At 34.9% G+C, this 24,440-nt stretch overlaps 1 protein-coding gene across 1 annotated transcript; it reads left to right on the top strand.

Moving 5' to 3' along the window:
* The first annotated feature begins 4,658 nt into the window (after positions 1 to 4,658).
* On the top strand, positions 4,659 to 5,267 carry LOC145596866 (uncharacterized). The gene has a single exon (XM_081653057.1). The coding sequence runs from the start codon at positions 4,659 to 4,661 to the stop codon at positions 5,265 to 5,267; it is 609 nt and encodes a 202-aa protein (XP_081509183.1).
* The last annotated feature ends 19,173 nt before the right edge of the window (positions 5,268 to 24,440 follow it).

Below are 24,440 nucleotides of genomic sequence, written 5' to 3'. Positions count from 1 at the left end.
TTCTAAGTCTGTAAGCAAGTGTATGACACTTGAATAATTTGCCTAAATTGGGTGAAACCCATTGTAAGCAAAGCAGACAAGAAAGAAAAATGTTTTCTAACTAAAGCAAAGACTTGTTAATGGATTCAACAAATTCATAGTATGATTATGACTATGATGAAACCTTTACATTAATCATGTTGCAAAGATCTATTAAAGATACTTTAGTGATTTCTACCTTATAAGATTTGGTAGATCGATTTTAAAACACTTTCTTGAAATTGTTCATGAAATAAGATTTGTATATGATACAATCAAAAGTTTGGAGATCTAATAATCCTAGGGATGCATAATGGATTGAAGTTAGCATCAGGGAGTTAATGTTCTTAATTTTGTGAGTTAATCAAATCGTTTGATGTTCTCGTAAAATGAAGAAAAGGTCTTGTGTATTCAAGATGTTTAGTGGGAGCTATGAAGTCTTCTTGGTCTAGTACAGAGAGCAATTATTGAAGGATCAAGTGATGGCTATTGCATTTTGTATGAAAACCTTGAAGAGGATGATGAGTACATTTGGGATTCAAGATCTATAGAGATAAGTCTTGAAGGATGTTTGAGTTTGGTTAAGAAGCTTATATTGATAAGATTCTTATAAGGTTCAACGTTATATTGAAAAGAGTTTCAATCCCATGTGACATGGCACGTTGCTTAATGATTCAATACCTTAAGAAAGGTTGATGAAATTAAGACTTTGAGTGATGATCCTTATGCAATTCGCAAAGGATGCATCGTGCATGCCATGGACTATACTCGTCTATTTGATTCACGTGTTTTGAAGAACAAGTGATGATAGATTTCAATCGAAATCCAATGTGATGTTGGAATACAAATTAGAAATTCCTAAGTTCATTCCTTGCAAAAGGGCGAAGGAAAATTCTTAGTGTATGGAGATGAAAATGATTATAAAATTTAGAAATTGCAAAAGTTCATGTATATGAGAATGTCTCATGAACTCTACTTACTAAACCCCTTCCATTTCCAAAGAATGAGAAACATGCTAATGAAACTGGATTGAGGCTAATGATGTAATTAGAAGTTGTATTTGTTTTTTGGAGAAAAACAAGTTACATGTGTAATACATTCATTTGCAGAATTATGTTTATCAAATTGAAACAAAGTTTCAATCTTATTTAATTGTGGTTTCAAGATTGAATAAAATGTCCAAAATAATTATGAATTGATGGGATCACTAGGTTGATGACCTTTTGAATGAAACCCTACAGGTGAACTAAATTCATATATCATTTAACTTCCTAATTCGGAATCATTAAACTGGATAGAAATGACTTCCAATAATGGACTAGCATGTTAAGATTGATTGGATAGCGCAGTTTCATGGGCTATAGGAGCGTAGTGATGCTCGGTCAATCACATGGATATGCATGAATGATGCATGATCGAACTATTGACCTACTTTGAAGTTCAAGTATAGAGCTTCCGGATATATTAGTGGATTCCTTTGACATGAGTGGAACATTGATCTCATTCAATGGATGTTATAACTGTGGTACATTCAAACGTCTAGCCGTAACTAGAGATTATAAAGGATGTTTCCCGGTTACTTCATGAGTTGAGTGGGAGCTTTGGTTGCCACAAGATTGGATAGAGTCTACCTATTTAATTAGGAATGTGTCTTGGCCCCTTGAAGAGGGAGAATTCAGAAAATGCATAGCCGTGCTCAAATGGATTACATAGTAACCATTTGTTTTGTAATTCTAACTCAGATTTCAAGAAGGATCTGTAGATTAATATGATCATGACATGAGATGCAATCATATTATCAAATCGACACACATTGACTTAAGGAATTTGAATATTGCGCACTTGTCTCAGACAAGTGGGAGATTGAAGGAGTTATGTCTTCGATAAGTGCAATTACTAGATATATCAAGAATCACTATTATGGAGATAATAAGTTCATTCTATAAGGTCGTCAATATCTGTTGCTAGATATGATAATTGATCTTTGGGTTAATTAAATAGCTCAAAGCCTTATAGAATGGATCCTATGAGGTCACACACAAGGGTATTGGGTTAAGCAAGTAAGAGGCCCATTAATGGGCTTCATGAGCAATTAACTAATCATGACTTGGATTGGGCTAGCATAGTTAGATTGGAATAAGGTTTTGGGCTTTTGACATGGGCTCTTATTTAGAGATGAGATCTATAAATAAGATCCATGCCTAGGGTTTGTAGTAAGAGTCATAATCAACTTACAGTAGATTTTGACATCAAGGCAACCAATCCCAAAACCCCAACCCTCTCCTCCCCTTTGGACTCACGGCCGGCCACCCCTTGGTGGCGCGTGTGGTGGTTCGTGGTGGTTCTTGGTTAGTATGTCTCTCCTCTCCGTGGAAGATCGATAGAAGAGTTCTTTCACAACTAACTAGCATTAGTGGAGGTCTTAATCCATGCCCATGGACCAAGTAGAGGAATCAAGCTTGGGATTTCTTTATCTCCCATTGTTCTTGCTTGATCGCACGTGGAATCACGCTTCAAAGGTATGATTATGTGTTCTTTATGTGTTATGCAAAGATCCTTGGTTTAGGTGCTTTATGAATATGATTCATGTTATTTCCGCTGCGTAGTACCTATAAACCCCTACAAAAACACCCACCAATTTGCAACAATATTTGTGCAAAATTAGCTTCCCCGTATAAAAATTTGATTTTCCATGTAATTTTGTTACTTTTTCTTTCTATTTTCTTACAAACCCCATGTAAATTTATATTTTCAATATACTTTTAATTATTTTTATTTAACTTTCTTAATACCCGTGTAATCAACCCAAATGGGTTGTTCTTTCGGGGACGGAGGGAGTACTTCATAGTTTGTGTGTTGATTCTGAACAATGTATTGTGAAAGAAAACATACAAATGACTTCCTTAGACATGTGAGTCCAAGGCAATGCAACATTTACTATTGCTTGCATTTTTTTTTTCTTTTTTCTTTTTTGTTTATTGTGACGAATCTCAATATTCTCCTTGATAGAATAGAGTATCAATGTATCACTAAATGAATAACTCATACCGAGTTTATAATAGTGATATTATTATTCCCTAAATCAACCCCCATTACTCCCTTCAATCTTCAAAATACCTTTGTTTAGTACTGTCAAATTTCAAACCGAACCGTTTAACTGCCCAAATCCAATCGACCCAAATGAGAACTGAACCGATTAAAAACCATTTCTTTGAAATCGAAATCCGACCTGAACCGCATTTTAGTAAACCTGAAACTGAACCGATCCGAGTAATGTTAAACCGTTTAAGAACGGAACCAAATCTAAACCGAACTGAGAGAAACCGAACCGAAAAAGAACCGAACCGTATGTAACCCGAAACCGCTTTCAACCTGAAACCGTTTGAACTGGCATAAAAACCGTTACACCGAACTGTTAGCAAACTGCTACCCGTTTGTACCGAACTGATTGTAAACCGAACCGCTTATAAACCGAACCGTTTATGAACCAAACCGCTTATAAATCGAACTGTCTACAAACTTTTTTTTGTATGTAATAATAAATTTTTTTTGGTGCACTTTTTTATGTAATTATAAGGATTAAGTATTAAAATCTTAGAATGTATTTAGCATACATACCATACTTGTCAATTTTTCTTGAGACCCTATACTTATCATATTAATTGTATATATCTTAGTTAATACTGACTTCCCTTAGAAATAGCACTTCGTTAGCTAATCCGTGAGTATTGTATTATCCAAACAAGGAATATATACGTGAATTACAAACGACTTGATAACCAATCGATTTTTTGAAACCGAAAACCGAGCCGAACCGTAATTTAGTAAACTTGAAATGGAACCGATCCGAATAACGTTAAACCTCAAAAGAACCGAACCAGTTATAAATTGAACCGAAAAAGAACCGAACTAGTTATAAACTAAACCAAAAAAGAACCGAACCAGTTATAAACCGAACCAAAAAAGAAACGAACTGTTTATAACACGAAACCGTTTCCAACCCAAAACTGTTTGAACCGGGATAAAAACCGTTTACACCAAACCGATTACTACCCAGACTATTTACAACCCAAATCGAATTAAAACCGCTCAAGAATAAACTGAAACCGAATCGAACCGATAACTATTTAAACCGAACTGAAACCGACCTGCGAGGCACTTAAATCGATTTCAAACCGAACCAAACCCGAACTGTCAAACCGTTTGACAGTGCTGCATGTGTTACATTATCTCCGAAGGTCTGGTCACAGGTCTTATATCGTTTGAGTTAACAATGTTCTCACTATCTAGAGTAGAGAACGAAATCATCAAACAAGCATTGAAACGGGTAAATGGAAATTTTGAAAAATAAGCTCTTGATGGAAACCTCTGCTTTCAACCATGAAAAACCCAATTCTACAGAAGAACAAGATCAACTAATTCGATCAAACAAAAAGCCAAAAAGAAAAATTACACATATAATCTTTAATAATGGGAATAATTCTGATGAGACCATGGCTGATGTGGTCGAAAACGGCAACGGTGTGGATGATAATCCGCATTCGATTTCTTTAGGCAATCATCTATCGAACTTGTAATTGTCCAATACGTCTTTCAAAGATATGTTGAAAGGACAATCGAACAAGGCACCAAACACTCAAATGGTCTGCTTAACTGATGAAGACAATGATAAGGACAATTCTGATGATGAAGAAGTCCTGGAGGAGATTCTAAATGATGAGAGGTGCCCTGTTATTCAATTATCTAAGGAAGAAAAGAGACAATTGAGGAATCCATTGTTGCAATCCCTAATTATCAAGATGTTTAGTGGTAAATTGGGATATATGGGACTCATGAGAAGGTTGAAGAAAAAGTGGAACATTAAGGGTGAATTAGCACTCACTGATATTGGTTGTAATTATTATATTGCTCGTTTCATGAATCAAGCGGATTATAACTACGTCCTAACTCAGGGACCATGGCTAATCAGAGATAATTATCTGACAATTAGGAAATGGATTCCCAATTTCATACCAGATGAATCTCCTATTCGATTTCTCACTGCTTGGGTGCGTATTCCTAATCTTCCGGTGGACTATTTCGATATAAATTTTCTGAATAAGATTGGTTCTAAGATTGGTTCTAAGATTGGTAAGGTTCTTCGAGTGGACAAAACAACTGCTCAGGCTGAACGAGGTCAATTTACTCGTTTAAGTGTGGAGATTGATCTATCGAAGCCTCTTTTGTCCAAATTTTGGTTAAAAGGTTGAGTTTGGAGAGTGTAATATGAAGGCATTCGAATGGTATGTTTTAAGTGTGGCAAATTAGGCCACATTGAATATAATACCCCGTATTTTAATGTATTTTATAAATTACTTATTTAATTATAAAATATATTTTGGGTCAAACCATCTTAATTATTGGATTATAGATAAAGAAAGTATTTATATTTGGGTCAACAAGTATTTAATCCAAACGTAGCCCATCTTTCTTATGAACCCAATCATCCTATTTTTACTTTTGGGCCACCTATTTCATCATTTAAAGTCCGTTATTTTTATGAAGCCCAAACCTACCCTAACCTACTCTACACTATAAATACCCCATGAATCCCCATAAATTTCCCACACAAAAAGGTTAGTCTTATTTTCTAACTCCACTTGTTTTAATTATTGTTCTAACAATTCATAATTTGGGTTTTTGATTTTAATTGTTTAAATAAGATTAGTGTGTTTGGTAATTGTATTTTAATGATTAAAGATTGTAAATTCTAAATAATAAAGTGTTTTATTTTCAGATTTCATAAAATTATAAGTTAGGGTTTTAAAATTATTAAAGACTTGATTTTTAGGGTTTTTATGAACAATTGATTTAGGGATTTTATAGTAATTATATTTTGAAAATTTTGGTGATTATAACTACTAATTAGTTTAACATAATTCCAGATTATTTGAACACGTAGATTCGTGTTATAATTTTTAGAATTCCGTTTGTTAATATTAATCCCGTATTAATCCCGATCAGGTTCTAAACTCATCCGATTTTGACACAAAAGTAAAGTTTTCCATGTGGAAACAATGTTTTAAGAAAGATTCACTACCTTTGGTTTTTAACGAAGTTTTTTTTTTATTGCTTTAAATTTTATCCTTGAGTTTAAAGGGCAAGAGATAATTTAATTTTTCTATGGATAATTTAAGTATAAAGATGTACTTTGATGAAGTTTTAAAAGGGGTTTTTGATTAGTTTAAAATGTTGGAATTTTATTTAAAGTAGTATAATTATGATTTTAATAAAAGGGTGTGATTACCTATTAAAAAGGAGTTTAATTAGGGGTTTTTAAATAATTTTCAGATTATTTTAAATAGTTTAAAGTGAGTTTATGTTGCTGGAAATTGTGTATACAAGGGTAATTAATTTAGTATTATTGTCCCTTTATGTAGGAGACTTAATTCGGGGATTGTTGTAGTGTTTTCGGCCACTTTAAGGGCTTTATTGAGGTACGTTCGCGTACTTAGCATATTTTGATGATGTAGAATCATGCTAGGCTTGATTTCAATCAATTACAAGTAGTATCATGCTAAGGTTTATGAATTGAATTGTGAATTATTGGCGTTGGTGATTGAATTGTGAAGCATGAATTATTTGTGATGGTTTATGGATTGGAAAATTATAATTTGGCATGATTATATGGACTACATTTTTATTTATGGCATGTTGGAGTGCATGTTTAATTAAACTACATGTTTAATTTGGCTTGGAATATTGGAAAGGAATTTTATTATGGTTCATATAATTTTTATCGATGCTTTAAGCATGAGGAAGGAGCTATATAAGTGTCTATGTACACGAGGAATAAGTAGTATGTTGGTGCCTTTGTGCACTTAAGGTGTTTTTAACACCGAGGGATAGGATTTTTGGCGCTTTATGAGTTTAAGGTGTCTTTGACACTGAGGTAGAATTAAAAAGGGTTCAACATTTAATTATATGTGGTCACTAATTATTCAAGAATTAAATTGGTATGTTGGTTGAATGAATAATTATTGTTGATTGATTTATTATGCTTTGAGAGTCATCACCAAGTCCAATAACTTGTAAATAACGTAAAGTGAAAGAGATTACGCACCAAAACTCTTGGAACGTATATACCTTGAGTATGAACAATGGGGGGAGTTATGGGGTTTTATATTTGACCATAACTTCTAATGGAGTACAGGACGTTGTACTTTCCTTTTTATTTATTATTATGCGTAGGAATTCCGCCACCTTTGAGTGGTTTTGTCGCTGGCACGATTAGCTCCCGTGTCATTTAACCTCAATTTATTTGGGGGAGGTATTTTTGGAAACCCGTTCGATGCGCTTATAAGTGTCTAGTATAAGTGTCTTGTTGATTGTTGTGAATGCTTGTAAACAGGTGCATTGAGGTAAGTGTGTGTTGATAGGTAAAAGCATGTTAGTGTGTTTATTTACGCTTATGTACTCAGCTTTGCTGATCGTGTGTGTTTGTGTGTTTGGCCATGTCTTTATCTTGGCCCTATGATGACCCATTTTTAATGGAGAGTAGTGGGGACAAGTAGAGATAATCTTTTCAGGTGTTGAAGCATATTCATGACGGGGCATGAGTGAAGAGCGAATCATGCTAGTTTCTATTAGTTGAGATGTGGTTTATTGCTTTCAAATATTATATTATGTTATGCTTATGAGACTAACGCAAAGGTTTTCGTATTTTAATTGGTTTTGATAAGGGCCTACAATGGTTCCAAGTTGTAGGTTGATCTTATTTGACTTCGTTTGACTTTGGTTTTAACTTTACTTTCGTTTGGTTGACTTTTAAGTTGACTCGTTTTGAATGGTTTTGAGTTAAGTCTTCCGCTGTGTGTCTTTGATAATTGCCTGAGCCGTTCTCACGGTGGCGGTAATGTCTTAGATATTCCTAAATCGTATTTTAAAGGGTAAAATAGGTATTTTTAAAGGAAAGGAATTTCTAGGGTGTTACAATGTGGTATCAGAGCTTTAGTTGAGATTTTTATTACCACTAAAGCCAAAAACGTGTTTTAAAGTGTTTTGTTGTAAATCTTGGCCAAGTGCTTATTTAATTAAGTTGTTTTAAAATCGAGTTATTTTATTTTATTTTCATTTTAAGAGGACCAAACTATTTATTATATTTTTTTATGAGGTCCGAAATTTTTTTTTTTAGTTTGGACATCTGAATTTTTTTTATAGTATGTCCGAATTTTTTTTTGTGATGGCCGAATATTTTGGCCCTAGCACTGTCAAAACGGTTTGACAGTTCGGTTTCGGTTCGGTTTGAAATCGGTTCGGTCTTCAATCGGGTCGGTTTGGAATCGGTTTAATTGTCTCACGGGTCAGTTTTGGTTCGGTTTAAATAGTTATCGGTTCGATTCGGTTTCGGTTTATTCTTAAGCGGTTTTAATTCGGTTCGGGTTGTAAACAGTCCGGGTAGTAAACGGTTCGGTGCAAACGGGTTGCGGTTTGTTAACGGTGCGGTGTAAACGGTTTTTATCCCGGTTCAAACAGTTTCGGGTTGGAAACGGTTTCGAGTTAGAAATAGTTCGGTTCTTTTTTGGTTCAGTTTATAACTGGTTCGGTTCTTTTTCGGTTCAGTTTTTAACTGGTTCGGTTCTTTTTCGGTTCAGTTTATAACTGATTCGGTTCTTCGATGGTTTAACCACTTTAACGTTATTCATATCGGTTCCATTTCAAGTTTACTAAATTACGGTTTGGGTCGGTTTTCGGTTTCAAAAAATAAATTTTTTATCGAGTTGTTTGGATTCGGGCAGTTAAATGGTTTTGGTTTGAAATTTGATAGTACTTGCTAACCTTTTGTGTTCCACAAGTTTTATATAAAGTCGCGAATCATTTCATATTTACTATTTAGGCATCATATTCTAAACAAATTCTCATTGATTTTATAAATACATATTATGTTCTGTTTCAAGTTTAGTCATACTGATCTTACTAGTTTATTACGAAGTAGATTACAAGAGTTAGTGTATTAATGTATTATTGTGTTTACAATTAGGTTATTATATGCTTTTTATTTAATAATTTATATCCATGACTAGAGGCAGTAGTGTTGCTAATAGTTTGAGGCAGGCCTGAGCCTGCTTGTTTTGCTCTTGTTTGTGAACACTGATTATCCTTAATGAATGATTTGCCTTGCTATTTTAAAAGAAAAAAAAAACTAAGATTTCTAATATTTAATCCATTTAATTATATTCCCGTAAAAAAAAATCCATTTAATTATATAAAAAAGTTTGTAAACGGTTCGATTTAAAAGCGATTTGGTTCATAAACGGTTCGGCTTATAACCAGTTCGGTTTACAAACAGTTTGGTTTTTAAATGGTTCGGTGCAAACGGGTAGCAGTTTGCTAACGGTTCGGTGTAAGCGGTTTTTTTGCCAGTTTAAACGGTTTCGGGTTGGAACCGGTTTCGGGTTAGATACAGTTCGGTTCTTTTTCGGTTCGGTTTTCTTTCAGTTCGATTTATATTTGGTTCGGTTTGTTAACGGGTTCGGTTCTTATACGGTTTAACATTATTCGGGTCGATTCGGTTTCGGGTTTACTAAAATACGGTTCGGGTCGGTTTTCGGTTTCAAAAAAATCGGTTTTTAATCGGTTCGGTTCTCATTTGGGTCAGTCGGTTTCGGGCAGTTAAACGGTTTCGGTTTGAAATTTGACAGCACTATTTGGCCCTTTTTCGAAACTTATTTTCAAATTTTACTTTGAAAAGAGGAGTCAAAAATATTTTAGTTTGTTCATTTTGCAGGAAAGCAAGGATTGAGGTAAGAAATATGTGCTAAAAGCTTTTATTAGCATGTTGGTGAGCTTGGGTAGGAGAAGAAAGGGCATATAGGCTAGAATTTAATTTCTTCCCTATGTGCATATTTTTATATGAGGTGTTCAAGCATATTGTATGACTAAATGTTTATTGATGAAAGCATGCAGTATGTGAAATATTATATGTGAGCTATTAAGATTGTATGATTGAACACCGTACTTAATCTTCTGCAAGAAATGTATTATATTGTTATGGGAAGGGTTTTCTTTTGGTAGTCAAGCCCGTTTTCTTGTAGGATCCCTAAACCCATACCTTGTGAGTTTCCATGATGAGAATTTTGAGGAATGTTAAGGATTTTGATAGCTCAATTGCTTATTTTAAGGTTGTTTGCTTCAATTTTCTTATTAGAGAGGTATCTTGGAAGATATCTTGGGATACACATCATCACATGGGTGTGAGTATTGTGTTTGGGATAGCATGTTGTTAAGATACCTTGTCTAGTTATTAGAATGAGCTTTTGAGTTTTGTGCACTTGTGTATCGAGCCACAAAGGTATGAGAATTAAGAGATTAATACTATTGATTAAAGAGCTTGTAATTGGGAGAAATTGTGATTCTATACCCATTTGAGGAATATGTTTTGTCTTTGAACACGAGGTTGAGTATGAACCGATATTGAACAAGAGCCCAAGAAAGGTGAGCATAGGAATTGATTAGAGATGAGTGATGATGGAAGTTATTATATGAGTGAGGGATACTCAATCCGAAGCAATTGGAGTTTGACATTGTAAGCTTAGTGACTTGAATTGAGTATATATATATTAATATATGATGGGAGTCTTGAGAAATCATGATTTTGTTGGAATATTGAGGACTTTTGTTTTGTCGAACCTTGAGAACATTGTCACAAATTCAACCTTGAGAATATTAACACATATCATCTAAAAGTTATGAGTATTTACTCATTAACCTTGGGATATGAAGATAATTATCTTACATTAAGGAGCCATAGCAAAGCTATCATTTTGAAGAGAATTGTTGAACTTATTCACCTACTCTTTTAGAGTTGTTCAACGACCTTATGATTTCTATTGTTTTCCAAGAGCTACTCATTTCTTTCTCTCCTTTTGGGTAGCAGTCATGGGGATATTTATATTTTTGATTGCTTGTTTAATTATATGAACTATGGTTGTTTATCAATCATAATTTTATGCATTTGAATTATTGGAAATGAGGACAAAAATATGTTACCTCAAACCTTAATTCGAATTAAATAATAATTGTCCCTTGATTGAGTTTATTAGTTGATGTTTTGATTAGAACAAGAGAAAGCTAGGTATTTCAACTCAACCTATATAGCATCCAGTTTTATCATTAGAAAGTATAGTGACAAGAAACAATTCCAGTAATGGAAATGATTTGAACAAGGTAGTAAGGCAAACTTGAAAGATTGCCAAGGATGATATAACCACCAATAATCCTGTAGTGGATGAAGGTGTAACTAAATAGTGTTAAAGAGTGAAAACCATCTAAACACCAAAGGGAGATCAATTCCCAAAGTTTTGAGGGTTGAGTTAAAGAGCTATGCAAGTTGTTTAAAGGCAAAATGTGTCTTGAGAATTTGAGAGTGAATGAAAGTTTGTATGATAAGTACTAGAAAGAGTTGATTTTACCATGTTAATGGGAACGATCAAGTTGTGAATACACCCAATCTTATCTGAGGGACATTTGAGATAGCAAACTCGAAATAAGTTTTACTGAACTTTCATGCAGATGGAAGGAACATGTAGTGAAGTTTGGGTGGAAATGAAAAGATTGTTTGCTTTGGAGTAGCACTCCAAGTAGTTAAGATCTCGAAGTTTTCAAGGGAGTCGTATTGCTTAGAAACCCAACGAACAAGTTAAAGGATGGTGATCTTTATATGAGTTCCAATGATAATTGTTAACATATAATGTTTTTAGGAGTTTGACTGAATTGTATAAAGAGTGAACAATTCATATATTCGCTGAAAAAAAAAGTAAGACTACGGATGAGGATAAGGGATCAAAACCAGAAAGAAGGTGGGTGAAAGATCAACAAGATGGCTAAAGGAGTTTTAAAAAGATATTTTAGGAATAAGAAGAAGCCGGAAGGTGGCTTAAGTAATTCTTGAAGGTTAAGAAAGTTAAAACCATGAAGAAATAATATACTTAAAGGTATTGAAATTATTGAACTATGAATATGAAAATGTCATAAAGGAGAAGAGTTTATGACAAGATTTATGAATTTGATTGGAAAGTGTTGATATGAGTAAGGATTGGTTATAAATTAATTGAAATTGAGGTTATTTATGAGTCATGAGATTTATTCAAGGGATGCTAGAAGAAAAATTATGGGTTGATTAGATAAAATTTGTAAGCAAGAGTAATGTAAGCAAAGAAATATAAGGGTTGAGGGAACTTTGGAAATAATATAAGGACGTCTTTGTGTGTAAAGAAAGGATTAATGTTGCATTGTTTAAAGGAGTTAAAGAATACTGTGGTAAGTCATTGAAAGAAAGTTAAATCGCCTTGGGAAGCTCATGAATTTGTTAAGTGAAGGGATGAAAATTTGTATTTGTAAAGTGGCTTAGGAAGATTGATCAAGGTAACAATGAAGGATAATTTATCTTTTGATTAAAAGAAACAATTTGTTTGATCAAATGAAAGGAATAAATATAATATTGAGGTTAGACTTGAGGATAGGAACTAGTATTAAGTAAGAACCTTCGAAAGAGGACATTTCGAATTTTAGCATTTATGACAAGATTTGGTCGGTTTGAGTTTCATTTCCTTTCCTTTTGGATTAACGGAGCACCTATGTTTTATATGGACCTAAAGGAATAGAGTGTTTTATCGAAGATATTTTGGTAAATTCTAAGAATGGGAAGGAACGGACGATGTGAACACTTGTGATAAAGTTATCAATACAGAGATAAAAGCAAATGCACACATGGTTTTTCCTAAGAGTGAGTTATGATTAAGAAAGGACCATCTTGGAAGACCTTGTGATAAAGTATAGAGGTAATTGCTGATGTAACAGGGATAGAAGCGGTGAATCATGGACAATAAATTAGTTGTCATTTGAGGTCTTTAAGTTGGATAATGGGGATGAAAAAGGTCTATGATGGATTTTCAAGGATAATAGACAAGAGAATGTATTAATGGAGAGTAATAGAAAGTTTATGGGGAATATAAATGTGAAATAAATTTTGTATGATTATTTGAATGAAGTTTAAAGTTGAAATAGACTCTCACACACAAGGATTTAAATATGTAGCAAAGAAATGATTGGAGTTGATAAAGGAAAATGGGTGAGGCATTCAATATTATTGAAAAGGGAGGTAATGTGGTGGATTGATACAAAGTAAATAGGAAAGTAGGAAATTAACCCCCTCAAAAGTGTTGGAAAAGAAAGTAAAGAAAATGTTGGGTGACTAGAGTTTGAGACCAACAATATTCGAGAGAATGAAGGAAAATCAAGAAGGGAATGTGAATTTGGGTCGAATTCGTAAGAGGAAGTGCTATTTTATTGGCATGAAGATAAAAGCTTGAATATACATTTAAGAATAAGAAGTTGAAGTGAAATATAATGGAAGGAAAGTGAAATACACCTAGGAAAGGACAAGTTGTTAAAGGATTCGATAAAGGTGTATTAATGATTAAGAGTGATCGTTTTATTTGAATTGTGGTGGATAGATTGTCTAAGTTCACAATGTGTAAAACTGATGAAGGAGACTTGGAGAAAGGAGCAACTTGCAAAGGCTTACATCAAATTTGTTGTGAGATTACATGGAGTTCCTAAGGATATCATTTTAGATTGAGATTCCTAGTTTCTTTCAAGATCCTAGGAGGTATACAGGAGAACTTTGGTGATACACTGAGGACGATTACTACAACCACCAAATAATAATGGACAAACAAAAGGAATATTTGATATTGGAGGTCATTAGAGAGCATAAAGCATTGGAGAGAAAACAAAGGAAAGATAACCATGCAAGCCCGCATTGGCATGGCAACATTTCGAGGTTGGTATAGAAAGAACCATGAAAGTTCACTATGTCGGGGAACATTAGTGAGAAGATCGTCTTAGGACTTCAAACGAGTAAAGTTATGGAGAAGCAAGAAAAGTATCTATGAACGGATTTAAGTAATGCAAGCTAAACAGGGGACAAAAACAAAGTGTTATTGAAAGTGTAACCCATAAAACAAAGTTAAAAGTATGGAAAGAATAAAGAGAATGAGCCAAGGGATATAGAAATATATATGAATTTGCATAGAATTGGTAAATTGGCAAATAACTTGGCATATTATTGGACCTTGGTAAGGTATAAGACATTTTTCATGAGTCATTGTGAAAGAACATTGACTAAAGGTATGAATTACAAAGGAAACTATTGAGGGTAACCAATTTAATCAAGAGAAAGGTTGACAAAATCAAGGTTTTAAATAGCAAAGTGCTTCATATTTTACTAGAGGATTGGTAAAAGACAGTATAGATGATATTGATTATTTTTGGTATAATGAGTACGGAATCGATGAGACTTTTGGTAGTTGCAACAAGGAATGAATATAGAGAAGTATTATGATTTTACCAAGGATGGAAAGAGAAAGAGAACAACATAATTCTAAAGTTGAATTAAGTGGAGTTACGGGGGCGTAACTCTTTTTCTTTAAGGGGGGTAGAGTGCGATAGAATTGCGCGCTTTTCCCTTAATTTTGGCATTTTAAGTGCTTTTTCGGTCAGTTTTACACTCATTTTGTTATTTAGTTTGTTTGTCTTACACACAAGGATGTGTAAGTTTATTACCAAAGTTGAATCTTACACTAATAGTAGTGTGAGTTTGTTAGATAGTCTAATAGTTTACACATTATTTTGTTTAAGTTTGTTAGTAAAGTTGTTATCTTATATACTATTTTGTGTAAGTTGGTTAGTAAGTTAGTTACTTTACACACTAGTTTGTGTGTGAATGAATAGATGAGGTAGAAAGTAAGTATCATAAGAGTACAACAACTAAAAATATTAAGAAAATTTTCAGAATTTACAAGCACTTATTCGTTTTCAAGCGATCTTTTTCTTGTTTTCGTACCTAAGTTTCGGGGACGAAACTTCTTTTAAGGGGGGTAGACTATAATACCCCGTATTTTAATGTATTTTATAAATTATTTATTTAATTATAAAATTTATTTTGGGTCAAACCATCTAAATTATTGGACTATAGATAAAGCAAGTATTTATATTTGGGTTAACAAGTATTTAATCCAAATGTAGCCCATCTTTCTTATGAACCCAATCATCCTATTTTTACTTTTGGGCCACCTATTTCATCATTTAAAGTCCATTATTTTTATGAAGCCCTAACCTACCCTAACCTACTCTACACTATAAATACCCCATGAATCCCCAAAAATTTCCCACACAAAAAGGTTAGTCTTATTTTCTATCTCCTCTTGTTTTAATTATTGTTCTAACAATTCATAATTTGGGTTTTTGATTTTAATTGTTTAAATAATATTAGTATGTTTGGTAATTGTATTTTAATGATTAAAGATTGTAAATTTTAAATAATAAAGTGTTTTATTTTCAGATTTCATAAAATTATAAGTTAGGGTTTTAAAATTATTAAAGACTTGATTTTTAGGGTTTTTATGAACAATTGATTTAGGGCTTTTATAGTAATGATATTTTGGAAATTTTGGTGATTATAACTACTAATTAGTTTAACTTAATTCCAGATTATTTGAACACGTAGATTCGTGTTTTAATTTTTAGATTTTCGTTCGTTAATATTAATCCCGTATTAATCCCGATCAGGTTCTAAACTCATCCGATTTTGACAAAAAAGTAGTGTTTTCCCTGTGGAAACAATGTTTTTGGTTTTTAACAAAGTTTTTTTTTATTGCTTTAAATTTTATCCTTGAGTTTAAAGGGTAAGAGATAATTTAATTTTTCTATGGATACTTTAAGTATAAAGATGTACTTTGATGAAGTTTTAAAAGGGGTTTTTGATTAGTTTAAAATGCTGGAATTTTATTTAAAGTAGTATAATTGTGATTTTAATAAAAGGGTGTGATTACCTATTAAAAAGAAGTTTAATTAGGGGTTTTTAAATAATTTTCAGATTATTTTAAATAGTTTAAAGTGAGTTTATGTTGCTGGAAATTGTGTATACAAGGGTAATTAATTTAGTATTATTGTCCCTTTATGTAGGAGACTTAATTCGGGGATTGTTGTAGTGTTTTCGGCCACTTTAAGGGCTTTATTGAGGTACGTTCGCGTACTTAGCATATTTTGATGATGTAGAATCATGCTAGGCTTGATTTCAATCAATTACAAGTAGTATCATGCTAAGGTTTATGAATTGAATTGTGAATTATTGGCGTTGGTGATTGAATTGTGAAGCATGAATTATTTGTGATGGTTTATGGATTGGAAAATTATAATTTGGCATGATTATATGGACTACATTTTTATTTATGGCATGTTGGAGTGCATGTTTAATTAAACTACATGTTTAATTTGGCTTGGAATATTGGAAAGGAATTTTATTATGGTTCATATAATTTTTATTGATGCTTTAAGCATGAGGAAGAAGGAGCTATATAAGTGTCTATGTACACGAGGAATAAATAGTATGTTGGTGCCTTTGTGCACTTAAGGTGTTTTTAATACCAAGGGATAGGATTTTTGGCGCTTTATGCGTTTAAGATGTCTTTGACACCGAGGTAGAATTAAAAAGGGTTTAACATTAAATTATATGTGGTCACTAATTATTCAAGAATTAAATAGGTATGTTGGTTGATTGAATAATTATTGTTGATTGATTTATTATGCTTTGAGAGTCATCACCAAGTCCAATAACTTGTAAATAACGTAAAGTGAAAGAGATTACGCACCAAAACTCTTGGAACGTATATACCTTGAGTATGAACAATGGGGGGAGTTATGGGGTTTTATATTTAACCATAACTTCTAATGGAGTACAGGACGCTGTACTTTTCTTTTTATTTATTATTATGCGCAGGAATTTCGCCACCTTTGAGTGGTTTTATCGCTGGCACGATTAGCTCCCGTGTCAGTTAACCTCAATTTATTTGGGGGAGGTATAGTTGGAAACCCGTTCGATGCGCTTATAAGTGTCTAGTATAAGTGTCTTGTTGATTGTTGTGAATGCTTGTAAACAGGTGCATTGAGGTAAGTGTGTGTTGATAGGTAAAAGCATGTTAGTGTGTTTATTTACGCTTATGTACTCAGCTTTGCTGATCGTGTGTGTTTGTGTGTTTGGCCATGTCTTTATCTTGGCCCTATGATGACCCATTTTTAATGGAGAGTAGTGGGGACAAGTAGAGATAATCTTTTCAGGTGTTGAAGCATATTCATGACGGGGCATGAGTGAAGAGCGAATCATGCTAGTTTCTATTAGTTGAGATGTGGTTTATTGCTTTCAAATATTATATTATGTTATGCTTATGAGACTAACGCAAAGGTTTTCGTATTTTAATTGGTTTTTGATAAGGGCCTACAATGGTTCCAAGTTGTAGGTTGATCTTATTTGACTTCGTTTGACTTTGGTTTTAACTTTACTTTCGTTTGGTTGACTTTTAAGTTGACTCGTTTTGAATGGTTTTGAGTTAAGTCTTCCGCTGTGTGTCTTTGATAATTGCCTGAGCCGTTCTCACGGTGGCGGTAATGTCTTAGATATTCCTAAATCGTATTTTAAAGGGTAAAATAGGTATTTTTAAAGGAAAGGAATTTCTAGGGTGTTAAATTGAAGATGATTGTCCAACGATGCAAATGAATGGTGATAATGCTTCGATGATGGTTCATGATAATCCTTTGCATAACCCTGTTTTGAAGCCAAAGGAAAGTGAAGATTTTGATTCTTGGATGCTAGTCAAGAAACCAACTAGAAAGAAGCAGGTGAGGGTGGATAAAGCTCCTGTTGGAAGGGCAAGCAACACTGGTGGTGGTCAGAAAGCTGGTCAAGGTGGAGTCAACGGATCGAACCGAGTTGGGGAAGTTTTGGCAAGAAATAATTCGAGAGTAACTGCTGGAGATAATCAAGGAAGTGGGTCAAGATTTGATATCTTGAATGGCCAATAAGAAGGAAATAATGAAAATATCATGGAGGAAGATAAGGAGTTGAATGATTCTGATGAATTATTTTTAGAAAAGGATGGGAATAAGGGGAGTCCTATTAACTTAGGAGATAATTCACAACAAAATAAGCAACAAGAAGATTTATTTCCATTATTTCAAGTGAATATTACCTCTTCAGAATCTCAATATTCGAAGCCTAAAAATCAGCCCAAAAAAGTCTATCAAGAAAAGAAAAAATCTTTTCAAAAATATTTGAGTAGTTCCTTGAAGGATATCTCAAATTCGAGTGAGGTTCGAACTGCCAAGATTACCCCTGGTACAAAGCAAGGAAAAGAAAATTTTGAGTTTTCTTTCGAAGCTAACACAAAAGACAAAAACCAAGCTATCACTGTGCCCACACAAGCCACTGAGAAGCCTATCTTTGTAACCCAAGATCTAGCCAGCAGTCCATCTCATGTCTCAAACACCATGCCCAATTCGATTGACCATCCCGACGGAGAAGATCCTATGCGTTGGGACACTAATGGAGCAACCCTACCTGACAATCATGTGCCCCCTAATCCATGTGATGGAGGTACAGATGGAATCAATGCTACCTCAAACAAAGAACCCCCCGGAGTTGGTGGTAACGGTGAAAATTCCCAATGAATTCCAACGTTTTTTGACGATGCTTAGACAAGCTTATGTGTCCTTGTTACCCTCAATTCCTGTTTCTATGGAAGACATCATTCCTAATTTAAGTCCGAACTCTTTACCAATCACTTGCATATTTTGGAACGTGCAAGGTGCGGGAAGCAATAATTTTATCACATCCTTAAAAGATATAGTTCGTTCGAACAAACCCAATGTGCTTACTTTAGTGGAAACACATATGGGAGGAGACCAAGCTTTGAAGATAACCTCTATTTTAGGCTATGATGGACATGAAAGGGTTGATGCAATGGGTTTTAGTGGGGGGATTTTGGTTTACTAGAGAAAGGGTGAAGTGACAGTAAGCCCGATCTATAAACACAATCAATTTATCACGATGGAAATTTCAATAATTGGTTTGATTCCATGGTACTTTACTGCTATCTATGCGAGTCCATATCCTTCAAAGAGGCATGAACTCTAGTCTGAACTTAAGGATTTTTTTATGAATAATAATGAGCCGTGGCTTTTAGCAGGTGATTTCAATGATACAAGATCTTCTTCGGAAAGAAATAAGTCCTGCAGCGAAACCAATCGAAGATCGAGGCTCTTCAATGATTGGATCGAAGAGCTGGATTTGTTGGAGGTTGAGTTCTTTGGTGCTGCTCACACTTGGACACGTGGAAAATCTATAGAAACTCGACAAAGTGCAAGGTTAGACCGTGCCCTTTGCAATGATAAGTGGGCACTAAGGTTCGACAAAGCTGCTATGCGACACCTCCCGGTTGTTCACTCAGACCATTGTCCTATATTTATCTTCCCTAATGGCTTCGTTCCTCTCCAATCGCTGCACCGCCCTTTTCGATTTCAAGCAACTTGGCTATCACATGAGAATTTCAAGAGCTTTGTCGAGGAAAAATAGGATGGAGAAGGAAACTTAATGAACAATCTTAACAAGCTTTTGAATGATTTTAAAATATGGAATAGAGATGTGTTTGGTAACATCTTGAAGCAAAAACGAATTCTTCATGCTCGAATTGCTGGAGTGCAAAAGAAATTGGCGATCAAAGTGGAAGGGGGTTGATTAAATTAGAGACCAAATTGCGGCGTGAGCTTGATGAGGTGCTTGACAGAGAGGAAACTTTTTGGTATAAAAAAGCTCGTATTGACTGACTCAAGAATGGAGACCGAAATACCACATTTTTCCACCTTAGCATTGTGGTTAGAAGATGGAAAAATAAGGTAGTGGCTTTGAAGGGGAATGATGATCAGTTATTGCAAGACAAAAATGAGATTCAAGAGCATATTGTGAATTATTTTTCGAATCTATTCATTGAAGAAGGGGAGCCCGACTCATATGACTTGCCTCAGGATATTTTCCCAGAGCTTTCAAACCATAATTGGAGGTCACTGACTTGCTTAGATTCGAAGGTAGAAATTAAAAAAGTAATAAAGGAGATGGGTGCACTCAAAGCCCCGGGTCCGGATGGATTTCAAGCCTTTTTTATCAAAAAAATTGGGATGTGATTGCGGATACAATGTACAAGTGCATTATCCCAATTCTTGAAGGTAAAGGGATGCCGAAACATATGAATGAAACGTTCATCTCTTTAATTCCTAAGGTAGATAATCCTGAATTGGCTTCCCAATTCCGTCCCATTAGGTTATGTAATGTGGCTTACAAAGTGGTAACTAAGGTTATATTCAATCGACTCAAACCTATCCTTCCTCATGTGATTTCAAATACCCAAGAAAGTTGTCCTAGGGAGTCAAATTACTGATAACATCGTAATAATGCAAGAAGTTCTCCACACCATGAAGCACAAGCAAGGGGGTAAAGGCTATATGGCGATCAAAATCGATTTTGACAAAGCCTATGATAGGCGTAGGTGGTCTTTTATCCGTGATACCATGATTCAAATGAACTTGCCTATATTTATGGTGGAGGTAATTACGGAATGTATTTCTACGGATTCGTTGCAAGTGTTATGGAATGGTGAGCCCTCTCGAAGTTTCAAGCCTAGTAGGGGCATAAGACAAGGAGATCCCCTATCTCCTTATCTTTTTGTCATGTGTATGGAACGGCTTTATCAAACAATTGAGGAAGCGATTATTCAAAATAAGTGGAAACCTATTTGTGCAAGCAGGAATGGACCATTACTCTCGAATTTATTTTTTGCGGATGACATTGTGCTATTTGCGAAAGCAAGTGTAGAGCAAGCCAAGGTAACTCATGACTGCCTATCTCGATTTTGCATAGCTTCAGGTCAAAAAAGTCAGTTTAGCTAAATCGAGGGTGTATTTTTCAAAAAATATGAATGCTCAAGACCAAGATAGCATTAGCTCGGCTCTTCAAATGGAAAAATCTGATGACTTGGGTTTATATTTGGGCATGCCTACTTTGACAAGTCGAGTTACTCTTGAGACTTATAGCCACCTTTGTGAGAAGATTGATAGAAGATTGGCTGGGTGGAAGTCGAAGTATTTATCTCTTGCGGGTAGGATTACTTTGGCAAGATCCACTCTTTTTACCATGGCTTTATATTCTATGCAAACTGCGAAAATTCCTCGAGGTGTTTGTGATGAAATTGACGAGAAAACGAGGAGGTTTATTTGGGGAGGCAATGATGAGCATAAAAAGGTCCATCTTCTTTCATGGGAAATGTTGCAAAAACCAACAGCTAAGGGAGGTATTGGTATTATGTCTGCCAGACAAGCTAACAGTGCCTTTCTAGCTAAGCTTGATTGGAGAATTTTAGAGAATCCCAATGCACTTTGGGCTCGGGTTTTAAGAGCTAAGTACTGCAAGGGTCGGTGTGACCTCGATATGTTCGAGTCTAAAGCAGGAATGTCCGATGTATGGAGTGGTATAAAGGAGAGCGCAAAGCTTATAAGTGAGGGAACCAAGATGGCTGTAGGCAACGGTGAAAGGACCCTCTTTTAGGATCATAAGTGGTGTACTGATCAACCCCTTAGTGATTTGGTGACTCAAGATTTGCCAAACCAAATTGCAGGAGCAACGGTGGGTGAGATGTGGGAGGAAGGATTTGGCTGGAAATGGAATGAATTTGCGCAATACCTTAACCCAGATACTCTCAAAATCATACAAAATCATGAGCTTCGCATTGACTCAAGTATGGGTGACCTGGTCTACTGGAAAGATGGGAAGCAGGGGAAATTCTCAATTCGCTCTACTTTGAAAATTATGAGGCATGAAACTGAGGTTATTGATGATGAGTGCTGGGATATAGTGTGGAAAGCTCTTGTGCAGCAAAGAATCCGAGCTTTTTTATGGTTGGCTTGCCATGATCGGATTCTTGGCAATCTAAATTTGTATAAACGCAATCTCACAGATGATCCCAAGTGCTTTATATGTGGTGCGCAAGAGGAGAGTACTATCCACATCTTGCGGGATTGTCCAGCAGCGAAGGTCATATGGAGAAAAACTCTTACTCCTTCTGTCTTTGATCAGTTATATCAAGGAAATATAAAGGAATGGATTGCAAAGAATATGAAGGACCCTGATACTTATGATGAAGAGAGCTGGGTAATTTACTTTGGGGTCACAGTTTGGTGGATTTGGAGATGGCGTAATTTCATTGTGCATAACTGGCGTGAAGAATTGCCCATTGATTTTATGGCCTTTTTACAGGTAAGATATGAGGAGGCAAGGAGAGCTTTGATAAGCATAATTGAAGAGGGAAATTCAAGCAAATCCACGAAGATCCAAGCTAACATTGCGTGGCCAGCACCAGAGTATGGGTGGTATGCCCTTAACTGCGATGGTGCAGCCAAGGGCTGTCCTGGCCCTGCTGGTGGTGGTGCCTTGATTCGAGACTACACAGGAAAACTGGTTTCTGCTTTTGCTAGCAATTTTGGCTATTGCTCGGCTTTTAGAGCTGAATTTATGGCTTTGACTAGAGGCCTAGAACTTGCTCAAAATTTGCAAATACAAAAGCTCGAAGTGTAGATGGACAATCTTTCGTGTGTGCAAGCTTTACATAAGCAAGAGGTGCCAAGGGGAGAGAACGCGCACGATATACTCTATTCTAGGAAGCTGTTGAATGATTCTAGATGGCAAGTTCGAGTAGCACATGTGTATCAAGAGGGTAATCGAGCGCCGGATTGGTTGGCCAACCGCAGAGTTGTTCAAGACTCTCAATTAGAATTTTTCAATAATGGTCCGTTAGATTTTAGTCGTATTTTAGAGGAAAATGCTCAAGGTGTGGCGATGCCACGCTTTATTCCTCCCTAAGTAGGTGTTTAGTTTGGTCTGTTTGTTTTTCTTTTTTCTACCTGGTGTTTGTACCTCTCTCGTAATAAAATAAAATAAAAATAAATAATTAAAAAAAACACGGGTAAATGGAATGTAATCATTATTTTGAAACGGAGGAGCAGTGAGTCTAGCTGCGCACTTTGGCCGTACTAAACTACTAGTAACCTCAAAAAAATATTTCATTGTGTTAGTTTTGTATGGAACAAGTGTTGGGAGTAATATCTCCTTTTGTTTTTCTGTAAAAAAAAAAAGGAAAAAAAAAAACAAACAAACAAACAAATGAAGTATGGAAGTTCCAAATTCACACAGATGCAATTGAATCAATTGAAGCCAACACCAGGCAGATAAAAGCCCGAACTGTTTCTGCAACAAATCAATTCTAACATGCAACTTCGTATTTAATAGGAAATACTTGATTGGAAGTGCGCAATTTTTTCAAGATTTTGATGCAGAGTCTTGGGTCTAAAGAAAGAAAATACCTCTCATTATTCACCTTTGAAGCTGGAATCTTTAGCTTCACTGCTTCAGCATGCTGTTCATAAGATGCATAAGCTTTAATAATACACATACTACATGTCAACTCGTTTCGGATACTCTTGCAGCAAGGAAAATGTTTCGGAAATATCAAGTATTTTAATTTGCTAGTAAAGGAGACCATAAGACAGAAGTTAGTAGGATTCATAACTAACATAAGCAACTAATATAACCCGAAAGATTGATCAAAAGGCAAGAATTGGTGGGTCTTTATGCTAGCACATTGAGAATGTTCAAAAGGTTGAAACCTTGACTTCTTTTCTAGTGTGAGTGTCTGATATTTTCCCAAAATTATGTCATCTTACATGTTAATAACTCTTAGAGGCATGAGTGCATAGCGTCTAGCTGATATGCTAGACCCATAATGTTTGCATTCTCCTCTCGTGGAAATGATTTTTACGCCCCCTAACACGTTATGAGATGGAGACTGGTTATTATCCCTTCCAACTTAAATACATAAAGGTGGTAAACAGACAGTTCTCATGATAGACGAAAAGCCAAATCTTTAATACTTCAGATTCTAAGACTAAAGGCGTCTAGTTAATAAAACAATAGATTGGGTTCTAATGAATATTATCATGGGATTGAGTCCATGGCATGTATTGGAGGATATATTTTAGGAAATTAATTGGATTTAGTTTCCATATTTTATGCGTAGTATATATTTTATGCTTAGCATAATATCTTTTTGATATCTTTTATTATTTCCTAATTCTATCGGGTTAGGGAAACGGTGTATTATTTATTGGCCATGGCCATCATCATTATGAATCAAGTGATTGAGTTTATTCTATTTATCATATTCTCTCTATAATTTAGCATGGTATCAAGAGCAGGTTAAATTTTTTTTTTTTTTTTTACAAACTCATACAATGACTGGAGATGATGAAACATCATTTTTATCACCCCTTATCCAATACGGCCGTGAGGATTTTTGCGTCCAGGGGGGGAAGTATTTGGTTTCTGACGTTAATGCAATTACGGGATTGTTTGGTAATGTTAATGTTCCAAACAATTGTTTGAATGGAAAATTTGACATTACTTCTTGGATTATTGACACAGGGGCAACTCATCATGTAACCGGAGA

This window comes from Chenopodium album, chromosome 20, assembly GCF_948465745.1.
Source record: "Chenopodium album chromosome 20, dcCheAlbu1.1, whole genome shotgun sequence".
NCBI lineage: Eukaryota > Viridiplantae > Streptophyta > Magnoliopsida > Caryophyllales > Amaranthaceae > Chenopodium > Chenopodium album.
The sequence above is the reverse complement of the archived record's forward strand: the minus strand, read 5'-3'. Positions and strand labels throughout refer to the sequence as shown.

What these genes read in the sequence shown, in the direction of transcription:
- LOC145596866 (XM_081653057.1), top strand. Translation starts at nt 4,659, where the DNA reads ATGGTCTGCTTAACTGATGAAGACAATGATAAGGACAATTCTGATGAT.